Consider the following 12277-nt stretch of genomic DNA (forward strand, 5'->3'; position numbering starts at 1 on the left):
TAATCTTAATAGACATCTGCTGTTGAAACATCTGTAGTGATGCCTTCGATGTGCGTAGAGAAAATTTTGGATTAATTGCAACGTCGAGTTGACCCTCAGGTTCTTGAGGAGGCCATGCAATAAAGTGTTGCTGACTTCCAGTTTTTCTCTGTGCTATGTCATACTTCCTCTCGAGAAATTGAAGGTCCCAATATGTACATACCAGGCAGAGAAACTTTCGGCAAAACGTTAACAATAAGAATTGTTCTTGTTAAACGACGAATGGAATCGTTCTTGTACGAGCATCGTTTCTGTAAAAGCTATAGACCATTCCAAATAAAAACTACGTAATTGTTTCGAATAATGTCCTCACCGATTTTTTTGCGTCTTTGCTATATCGTCTGTTTTGGTGTATAAATTATACGTTCATGACGGACTCGATGTATACAGGGTGTCCCACGCAAGGTGGCGGAGCCGTTAAGGGGAGATTCCTGGGGTGATCCTAAACAACCTTTTTCTTTGCAAAAATATCCTCTGAAGCTTTGTTAACGAGTTATTAACAAAAAACATCGACCAATCAGAGAACGCGGATAGCGAGCGCTTGGCCGATCAGTAACGGTGCACAAACTACGCGTAGTGTTTGCTCTCACTGTGCTCGAATCTTGTACAAGAAACTCGAGATCTCTACTTTATTGCCCAATTTCTCTGAAACTATTAGATGGAAAATTACGAAAGAAATCAGGCACATGTTAGTTATCGCGACACATATTATAGAATTTTTCCAGATTCTTAAATTAATTGACCCAGTTGTACAAAATAAAAAACGAAGAAAAAGAATTTAAAAATGCCGATATAGTAAAGTAATTCCATAGTAAAAAAAAATAAAAAGCAATGTTTTCGTAGTTCCTGCGGGTTGTACGTTATTTTACCGTGTATTAAAATATTAAAAACTGTACAAGAATACTTATTTCATAATGAATGAACGAAAATTGAACGTATTAGTTGCTGTAATCGGCAAACAGTTCGGAAATATTGATTTTTATTCTTTTAATTATGACGGACCAAACCAAAAAATGTTTAAATAAATTGAGATTAATAATATGACTCTAGTAATATGAATAGTTACTATCGGTAAAACTAACCCATTCGGAGAGGAATTCACCTGCTGCTTGAACACTTGCTTCATTTAAAAAAAACGAATTGTTTATAAAAATTCAATTTTACCTCCGTTTCTTCAATATTTTTTTAAAGCTATCTTATAGGTCTTAAGAAACACTAAAACTTTTGTATGCAACACTTTTTTATAGCGCTTATACTTTGTGAGCTATAAGCGTCAAAATGAAAAGGGCGACTTGGATTAAAGGGGTAGTTTCTTCCTTAAAGGTGCGTATGGGCAGCTACTTTGTACAGCAAAATTCTTAGGTAGGACCATAGAATAATTGTACAAAGTTTCATTAAAATCGGCGATTAACACTCACCGAACTTGTTAGTTATGGACCTTTCTTTATTATGTTACTTGTTAGTTATGGACCTTTACAGGTCCTTGCTTATTTCCTATTTTTGTCTGGCGTCTGTCGCCTTTCCTTCTCAGCGGGGCCACCTAACGTTATTTCAATGGCAATTGACAAGGGTGTTAAATTCTATTGGCAATTTAGGAAGACTCGTGTCGCACAGAAAAAATGGCGGACAACTCGATTTCATTTAACTGAAACTCGAAACAGGTTAAACAATGTCTTAAACTACCTCTGAACTTCTTGCTGGTCCATATAATATTAAATCGGTACCAGAATTCCTTACATTGATAAACGAATACGAAAAAGGTAATCAATTTAACATGGGGTGTCTTATAGATGAAGGAATCTGCTTTATCGAGTCACTGAGAAAGATGCACTTGCTCCTAAGAGTAGAAAGAGAGATCGGATTGGGTACATAATCTGACAACGTTGCCTGAAATACGCATCTAGTGTTGGGTCCCTGCTGGGTAATGTGCCGGTCAGTGTTATCATCTGTTAGTCGCGCCATTCCCCTTACCTTTCCATCCCTTGCTTAGCTGTCTGCAGAGCCTGCCCCACTCTTCCCATTGACGTTGAGGCGTACCGCGTGGGGAATGCTAGCGGGTGTTCTGAAAGAACCGTATACTTATGCTAGTTGATTTGTTTGGAAAGGTAAGCTATCAGATGTTGTTCACTACGAAATTTAACTGACACGCTGTTGTAATGAAATAAATTCAGACGTGTGGTGTTAAATAAATACAAAAGGAACACAAACTAAGGTTTAAAAACTGTATTTCCTCTACTGAAGTGTTACTTCTTTTTCATACATACTTTTATTAAAATGTTTTAAAAAGTCATCGGTTATAACATAATTATGACATTCTGTCGCCGCGTTCCGGAATTCTAACTTAATTCGTGTCAAAGCGGCAACCATTTGCGGTTAGAGTCTATTACGGTCTGATACTGTCAATTTCGGCGTTAGAATACGATAGCGATAAATATACTAATGCTAAATTTGATATATTCTGAAATGGTCTCTTGCCATCAGGCTTCCGTATATTATTAATTTCTTGCCAAAATTTAGTTACTGGTAATCCTAACAAGCGCTCTTTTACAGTGTCCTCACAAACAGTTAAAAAACCTAGGGTGTACCATTCATCATTGCATATTGTTACATCGAATTTCGTACCGAATTTTTCTAAAATAGAATCTACTGGATTGGTCTGTTTACTAATGTCTAATGCAATAGAGGGCTCTAAAAATTCTAATGCCTTTACAAAGTTGTCATTAAAGGGTTATCTTTTTAGAGCTCCTTTGTACGCTGCCTGATAAAGCTTCTAGCAGTTTTCAAGGAATTTACTAATCTTTTGTAATTCGTGGTTGCCTGTTGCCTGTCTTTCAATTTCTTCTATCATATTTTTCGCCTTTCCTCCAATGTACATGGACTCCAGTGGCAATAAATTTTCAGATTTGAACACATCAATGTTATGTATACTTGGTGCTGCAGCAAGAATTGTGTAATTTATAAAATTATACCCCATTTCCTTTAAAAACTTGCTACAATATCGTAACACATTATGAATTAGGAGATTGGAAGTCTGGACAATTGTATTAAATTTAGTGATAATACCTAGTGTAAAATGTACGAATTCTAAGTATGCTTTAGTATATAAGTATCGAAAACTATCTACTATTTCAAGGAATGTCTTTCTCCATTGGTCTCCTTCTGAAGCGTCTGACAATCCTGCTTTAGACTGTGATTGTGACGCAATATCAGATTCTGATTCGTTTTCAGATTTGTCACACACTTCAATTTCGAAAAATTGTTTAAGTGCGTCCCATTGTTCTAGCACTGTATTAACGGATTCAAATAATGCCAACCATTTGGTCCTGGATGGCTGAATAATCTTATGTTTTTCTACATGCATTTCTTCTTGAATCTTTTCCATCTTGTCTCTTTGGACTTCTTAGAATATTTGTATAAATTTTATGCAATAATTTGTCTAATGTTCGCGGAAGACACTTGCATACATCGGATGCAAATAGATGCATGTATGGTAAATGCACGGAAAAACTGCTGTATTGGGATTTTCTGTTAAAAGCATAGAAACTACTGATTTCTTCTTCTCCAACATTACACTAGCACTATTGCTTGAAATCCCAATTATGTTTTTCAAAGATAACTGATTTCTTTCCATACAATACTGCAAATATTTATACAAACCTTCTGCATTCGCTTTTGTAATTTTAACATAATCTAACAAGTATGTTTATATTTTCCCTTTATGCACATACCGCACCAAAGTACATAGTTTTTATGCTAGCTACATTTGTATTCTCATCTATTAGTATTGAAAACAATTTTTTCTTGAACAGTTTCGTTGCCCTTTCGACAATTGTTTTAGTAAGGACATTCTTTATTAATGCAGCGGTTTTAGACCGCTTGAAATTCATTTTCTTCAGAGTGGGACAATTACAGTCAGGGTGTGCGGCCTGAACCATAGGAACGTAATGTTCATAAGAATAAAAGCTTCTACTATGATGTACTATATCTGAAATTATCGGAAAACGCTAAGCATAATAATTTAATCTTTTAGCAAAACGTTGCCAATATTGCAGTTCCAATAGATATCATTTTTAATCTTATTTCTTCCGCTACAGTGTGTCTCTCATTAAAAATATTTCGATTTGTTTTCCCTTAAACTATTTTTTGGAAAGGATTAAAGCAAGTTGACAAAATGGTCGTCAAATTAAATTTACAATATTAATATAATGTAGAATAGTTTATTATATGTATGACAGCAGAAAATTTAAAACAAAGGAAAACTATAAGTGAAAACTAAAGTGATAGACTATAATTGTACATGTACTACTGAATTCATTCACATTACAGCTAATGCTTTAATTATATATTTTAATTATATCTTTAATTATATACCTGTTTTCCACTTATAACATCAGATTTGGGACAAACTGTATACAGGGTGTAACAACGCATATCACGCACAGATAAACTCGTCGATGAGGAAAAATATATAAATTGTATTCTCATTCTTTAGTTACTTCAATGTCAGTCCTGCATGCATTTTAATGCAATGCACATATAGTAACCATCCGATGTTGGTTTAAACCGTCACACGAATTACGTTACGTTTTTAAATACTTTAATGTGATAAAGTTGAAAAAATAGGTACACAATAGCTGAAATATTTGGCCATAATTGAAAATTTCTTCACTTGTTTTACATATGGCAGTAATTTAATATCGACGCATTCGACGCTACTCAGCAACGATTGCTGGCTGCTGGCCGTCGACCGATGGAGAACGTAAACATAAGCTAACAATTTATCTTTATCGAAATCAGAAAAATATCGTAAAGCACCTCTTTAGATTTGTGTCAGTACCTACTGTTACCTTCTGAAGAAAAAAATATAACATTCCATTTAAGAAAATTAGATTGACCTTCAGATCTACTCCACTACTTCATCCACAAGAAAACAATTACTACTACATGATGTAGCCTGTCTTACCAAATAACTTTTGTACGAACACTGTTTTAATAACTGCAACTCCTTCCGAGATATCCTGCTGTGCTCACTTAAACAAGACACCCTGTATAATTTAACTATGAATGTTAACAAAAAAACCCAAAAAATACAAACTTACATGGGTGATCTAAATATAAATACGCAAATTCTGTTTAATCACTTGTGTTAGAATCGCTTATATTGAGGGATTTAATTAGGTTCCGGATAAGGTGAGACTGAGGGATTTTGAAGAAAACAAGTACACTCAATTAAGATTCAGTCGGCCCTGACAAGGGCTTAGTTTACGACGTTTATTTGAACGGTTACTTGACGTGTACGGTGGGGCGGGGGCTCCTTGGTCCTCGGCAGGCTCCTGTAGCTGGCGGTGGAGCGGGGGCCCTCGGTGGTCCTGGCGACGCCGATCAACGATGCTGGGCGTCTGAAAAAAAGAATAGCGGCGGAACCGCACCGGTAAGCAAGAGTATGGCGATCACGCTGTATCTATTCTCCCCGACTCCAGGCTTCGAACACGAGCCTATGTGGAGGGGGGAGCAATGCCTTGCTGTAACACAAGGTAATGCAGTGGACTGTATTATCGACTTTTCTTCTCTGGCGAAGAAGTTGTCGATGAGCGAGTGGATAGAGAGGAGGGGGCCTCTTCTCTTCGCTTTTGCACCTTATAGGAAGGCTCGCTTCGTACGAATCTCGATTCCAAGAGCGCAAATCTCGTTGAATTGTCACCTTTTGACGAACTAGGTGCTCTGTCGTACGTACAATACGTATTAAATCGAATAGAGTAACTCCCTAGTCGCAGAAAACAGAAGTTCAGCTATGTAGCAAGTAGGATTTCAAGTGTCTGGCGACCAAACTACTTAAAATCGTGAAACTAGCTGAGCTGATGATTGCTTGACGACCTGTCGAAAGGACTGGCGCAAGACTCATTGCCGAAAGACGACTGCTGCGAGAGCCGCGTGTGTCTCCGCAAAACGCGAAACACGCTAATTTTGCCGCTACGCGGCGCTCATCAATTATCTTTTGTATCGTTCTAATGTGATACGATTTACTCTCTCTCTCTCTCTCTTTCAGGCTCCGATGTTCCCACTCGACATCGGGCCTGGAGTTCAAAACCGTTGCTCGACAATGCTCACTTTGTTTGAATTTCAATTTTAACGATAAAAACAAGTCATACGACAATTGACCGTGTTTTGCTGTTAGGACAACGGAATCTCCAACCGAAGGCGACCTTCGGTCGGTCACGTATACCCACAGATCACGAATCTCGCGGACGAGCCAAATGCCCGTTATATAACCGCGTTTTAAACATACCGCTCCCCTTGCAACAGAGAATCGGTAATTTTCTGCCAAATGCCCTTCGCGACGCGAAACTCGAAAGATTGCTACTTCGCGAATGAGAGAGAGAGAGAGTGAGGCGCTGCAAGTGAAGTTCAATTGAAGTGAACTCACTCGCAGCGTTGTCGTAAATTCAATCAAAGTATAAGTTCAACTGAACTTACCTTCGAGCTGGTGGAGACGCGCTCTGCTGCTGTTGCAGCAGCCGCATGGAGGTCTCCACCGCCATGCCTACTGCCGTCCGGGTAAGTTCCTCCAACGTCGGTTCACGTGGCCGGGGTGGTCGCCGGTTGCGTCTGGTAGCAGGCGTGAGCCTGGAGGTTTCCGCGGCCTTCGGGATCGACGGTGCGGAGGCATTCCGCGCCTTAGGTCGGGACCGGTTGTTGGACCTGCTGCCTCCTCGCTCCCTGCCTCCTTGACTCGCTTCAGCCGCGGGGGCGGCACTCCTGACCTGCTCCTTAGTCTTCGGCTGTGGGGGCTCAACCGCCGGCCTCCAAAGCAGCGACGTCAGTCGCTGCTCTTTGTTCCACCGGAGGACGTAGCGTCCTCCGGGGACGGCCCAGCAGTATCGCCGCGTGGTGCGTAGAACGTATCCCGGTACTCTAAGCTGCTGTGGGCCTATGGTCAGGACCCATTCGTCCGGCTCTGTGCGGTGCGCTGGCTCCTGGTGCACCGGCTCCGTCGGCTGAGCCTGGAGGGTGTCCGTCTGGAGCGCCTGCTTCCCAATCTTAGGGCAACTGTTGAACGCTGCTGCGATTTCTTTTTGTGTGCTCGCGGTGTCACTCTCCATGGTTTTCTCTATACTGATTAGGCCATCGCGACGCTCCCAGCCGATTTCGGTGGCGCCCGCGATTTCGCGGGGGCGCTTTTTCCCTTGGAGAGATAGAGACGGGAATACTTCGTCTCCCCTCTCTGGCGGCTTAAGGGTCAGGGAAGAGGGGGTTACGATCGTTCGACTTTCTTCTAGAACAATCGTTCTCATCTTTACAGATGTTTATTTTGTCTGCCCGACCTCGGCGGCGGTCGTCGTAGCGGACTCATCCACAGGTAAACCTACACATCCTTGTAATCGGACGTGTGTATGTTGACTTCGCTGTACGTACTTTTACCACACGTTCATTTCCCTCTTTCCCCGGGAACACCTCCTCAATTCTTCCCATCTCCCACTGATTGGGGGGAAGAAGAGGATTCTGCACTAGCACCAGATCTCCTGGTTGCAGTTGGAGTTGGGTGGCGCGCCACTTGTAGCGATTTTGGAGGTGCGTGAGATAATCGCGCGTCCAATGCCTCCACAGTTGCTCGTGAAATTTCTGAATCGCTCTCTGTCGCGATAATCGCGAGAGTTATTCATGTTTCCACGTACTGCAGCAGAATCGCATTTAGTGGTCCATGTCGGTGTCTCCGACGTGGGCCTTCACCGCTAATGCTCTTCAACACAGCGTCCACCCCACACATGTGCATCTATTCGTCACATGGGGGTTTTGTGTGGACGTGGGAGTAGAGCTGGGTGTGGACAGTCCTCATGGCGTAACAGTCGATCCTCGTTATGTACGCTTCATGAATTTTCAGTCCACTTGCAAAGGTTAAATCTACCTTGCTGTAAGAACTCGCACGTTTGTTTAGGGATTCGTTCCCACAACAGTTTGTCGAGAGCTCCCGTACACATTTCGTCTGGATAGACGTCCTTCTCGAAGACAGGAGCGGCGAGTGTGTAAGGTTTACCGTCTTGTTTTTGCTCAACTCGAGGAGACTTCGCACGAATAAATATGGGGCACACGCCGTACCGTAGGTCGCGGTATTTGACTCGAACGCGATAATGCGTTCGGTTTCTGGGGTACACCACACGATGCATTTAACAACGACGATCCTCTGGAGCGATGAGAATTTGTCGAAACCTTCTCGATATTCGCTTCTAACACGTATTCCTACAGACTTCACCTCGTGTAATACGGCGGTGACTGGCGTTCTATAATTCAGGAATTACGTGCAGGGTGTCGTTCAGCGAGCGTCCGCCCGCTGTTTCGCTGGAGGCTTTAAATACGATGCGTGAATTCGTCGTAGCGCTCTCCTTGCGACGTTTGCGAAATGCTCTTCGCATTCGTCCTCGGTTTTGATATTTACCATAGTCGAGGGAACTCTCTCTATCTTCCAAAATCACCGTGTCGCATTATCCAGTGACTCGAGGACGTTCCAATACAACATCATCATGGGATTTGGGGGAGAAGTAGCTGCGCCAGCTGGTCGAGACAGAACCCAGTCCAAGCTCGTAGCCGTGGCTGGGGTTTTCCTTCGTGCGAGTCGTGGGCCATTCGCCAGACTCGCGGAACTGAAGGGGGTCTCAGAACCCTGGGCTTTGAATGCACGCGCGATGTGCACCGTGCCTCTGTTTTCCTAACTCGCATATTCGCTGTCTCTAGGAACACAGATCACGCGCCGCTCTCTCTCTCGCACTGGAGTGAGACATCGCGTCGGTTGACGTAGAAGCACGAGACTTCGTGTTTACGTTTGCAGGCTCGCGTGTTGGGACGTTGCTCCGTCCCGCATCCCGCTGGCCCTGCTGTGGCTTTTTCGTCGATCGACGATTGCCAGTGCCAACTCGCTGTGTATCAAAGTGCAGGATAGTATGATGCTTCCTGTCGCACGTTGTACACGCTGCGCTCTCAGGGCAGTGCGCGACTGTGTGAGTTGGAGCGAGGCAGGTTATGCAAGAATGTCTCTATGGAATGTTCTCTATGGAATGAGCCCTTTCCAAGCTCAAAATCTTTTTATATATAGACGAAAAGTGTAAGTCGAAAAGTCTTCTTATATATAGACCTAAAACCTTCATTTTTGCATAATTTTGTCGATAATATCACCGGCCTGACATATCATTACATAGCGATAATACCATTGAAATTTTTATCTGAATTACGGATCCAATGATATTTACGATTAAAGTTTCCCGGTACGCCAAACTCCGGCCAATATGTCTGCAAGCTTGTGCGACTACACCTCACATGTATTTGTCGTCGTAGCACTACCGTACAGATTGTTACCTTTATGTAAAATCCCTTATTCTACTGAATTTAATCATAAAAAAATTAGGCATCTCGTTTAGTATAAATATTGTAAAATGCAATTTCGTGAATAGCATTTTCGCCTTTGATTTGAAATTATGGTGAAGGATTGGAAGAATAGTTTATCAGACCCGCTTATTATTGGATTCACCGCTGAAAAACTAATGGTTTTTCGAGTATCTGTATTTCAGAACTTGAAACACGTAAATCTAGAAGATGTCTATTCCTGTATACTCGTCAATGATTACGGGAAATATTGTAGTGATTGACACCGATAATGTGGACTCAAAAACTATTGATCTTTCTTTTTAATTAAGTAATATTTTATTATAAACCTAGTAGTGACATACTGAGATCACCGAGTCACACAGAATGAGCAATACAGTTTAAATGTTTATATTGCTGTACTTATTTTATAAAACAGAACCGAATGTTAATATTAATACTTGTTTTATTATTTTCCTTGTAGTGACTGCAAATCATCCGCCTCAGAGGCCGTGGATACCGCTGACGAGGCCGAACAGGACTAGACCGACGTGTGAGTAACATTTATCTACACAAAATTATGTATTTAAATAAGGAGTTGTACACGATGTTCTAAAACTGCTGGTGCACGCAGAAAAGAGATGATTCTACATGCAACAAAATAAGTCGAAAATGTAGAATAAAATTTTTTGATATGCTTCGTTTTCGACAATATTGACTTTAAATTTTAATTGAGTACGGCTGTACCGAAGTACAGTTTTAGATACTTGGTAGTATACTTATGATACATATTGTTTATTATTTACGAGATGTATAAAGAATAACATCGCTAATGAATACTCGCAACGTTTCACATCCGTTGTGAACAGGTACGAGAGGTTCAGTGTTAGTGACCCTTGCATAAGGTTTATAAATAATTTTCCATCAATAATTGTTATTTACAATAACAATGCAAACAATTGGAGTTTCTCCAGAGAATATGGTTTAATCGAACAAGTTTACAAAAAAACTTCTATCTTTTTTTCTTCAATTTTTACTTTAAATAATTCTAATTTTGGTATACTTTTTCACAGATTAGAATTGTTTTGTAATAAACTCTTTTCTCAGTTTTTAAGAAATGCTTCGTGTTGTCTTGTACTTTGGAGGCAGAATCATTCGATCATCCGATGAGGAGACAATCACGAATGGAAGGATATTTTTCAACTTTTGATAATTGAATAATTATGTTATGTTTACATTTAAGAAAATATGGTAGTCGTGGAAAGCGCCGTTTTTGTTGTGGGATGGGTCTTCGGTGATATTTTCATCTTCGTTATAGAAGCTAGAACGGTTCAGACACTAATATCCTTCTACATAATTAATACAAAACTGTAACCTCTGGCGAAAACGAGAAAAGTTTTTATTAGAATACGATTCTAATCTGTGAAAAAGTATACCAAAATTAGAATGATTTAAAATAAAAATTCAAGAATAAAAGATAGAAACCTATTTAGACTGTTACGAGCCGAGGGCTAGATGGTCTGACCGAGGGTCAGGGTTTTTGGAATATTGTTATTTTTTCGTGGACGAACCAACGGGTAACTTTGCACTCGTTGGGAGCCATCTCACAAATGTGGACGAACCAGTGCGCAACTGCCAACACCGGGAGCCACCTTAGGATTTGGGTAGGTTTTCGTGGACGAACCGACACTCAACTTGGCAAGTATCGGGAGCCACTAGGATGAAATAAAGACTGTGGACGAACCAGCAAGTAACTTTGCACTCGCCAGGAGCCACGGGACGTGGACGAACCAGTGCGCAACTGCCAACACCGGGAGCCACTTGTAGGTTAGGAAAAGGACCTTCGCAAGGATTGCGAAGATGTTAATATAGCCTCGTAACTTTTAAATTTACAATATATATCTCGAGCGGTAAAGATATATTATTTGCGGGATCGTTTACGCGTTCGCTTCTTATTGGATTTAGGAGAGGTTTTGATTGAACTAAGTCCAATTTAACAAACCTTATAAAACTGTATATAATTACACGTTTGAGTTGACTAACTCCTCTCTCTCTCTCGATTACGCACAGAGGTATGCGGGGGACGCGTCGTTAAGACTACGTTACAGTGAGGTTTACGTACTGTACTCAAAGATTTTTGCTTGAAGGAGAACTAATGCTCGATTTTGCTTTCCAGTCTAAGCCACGTACTAATCTCGAACTGGATTACGAATGAGCCCCCTAGATCGAGTTTCTTAGCCTTTTTATAGTCAAAAATCTATGGGAAAAATGGTGGGGACTCGGTTGCATCGCAGAGTTTCCGAGAAAATTGAAAGATATTAATTTCGAAGAAATCTATTAATTGGGTGCAACGGACATGCCTGTCGGCCCTTACATGGTGACTTCCAGGCAAAGTCAAAGGTCAACGGAAGGAGTTTTGAATCAAGTCCTTCATAGTTACTTTACGTAACTCGTCTGGACTCGTAACAAGACATTCGAACCCGGGAGCCTCCAAATTATGAGTTAATATCTATTTACGTTCAGTTACCGGACCTTTTTGTAAATTTGTTCGATTAAACCATATTCTCTGGAGAAACTGCAATTGTTTGCATATTGTAAATAACAATTTTTGATGAAAAATTATTTATAAACCATCGTCACTTGCTACATTTTCATCTGTGCAAGGGTTACTGACATTGAACCTCTCATACTGTTTCTCATACTGTTAATGGGTGCGAGTATTCATTAGCGATGTTACAGTTGTTATTTATACATTTCGTAAACAATAAATACCATGTACGATAATATAATGATAGAAACATTACAAGGATACACGTTTTTCTTAAAGCCACCCGCTTCAGGTCCCAATTACGCACAAAACGTAGTCTATCTAGGAATGTTATTATGT

The 12277-nt window shown here is 40.8% G+C and overlaps 1 protein-coding gene across 4 annotated transcripts in view; it reads left to right on the forward strand.

Moving 5' to 3' along the window:
* The window catches only part of Twin (CCR4-NOT transcription complex subunit 6-like twin), a 227186-nt gene that overhangs the window by 91088 nt on the left and 123821 nt on the right, over positions 1-12277 (forward strand). For all 4 annotated transcript variants that reach the window (XM_076391462.1, XM_076391463.1, XM_076391461.1 and 1 more), the window contains exon 4: positions 9875-9943. In XM_076391462.1, the coding sequence (XP_076247577.1) occupies positions 9875-9943 (69 nt within the window). The remainder of the gene's footprint in view (positions 1-9874; positions 9944-12277) is intronic.

Source organism: Calliopsis andreniformis, unplaced genomic scaffold (assembly GCF_051401765.1).
Source record: "Calliopsis andreniformis isolate RMS-2024a unplaced genomic scaffold, iyCalAndr_principal scaffold0022, whole genome shotgun sequence".
Lineage (NCBI taxonomy): Eukaryota > Metazoa > Arthropoda > Insecta > Hymenoptera > Andrenidae > Calliopsis > Calliopsis andreniformis.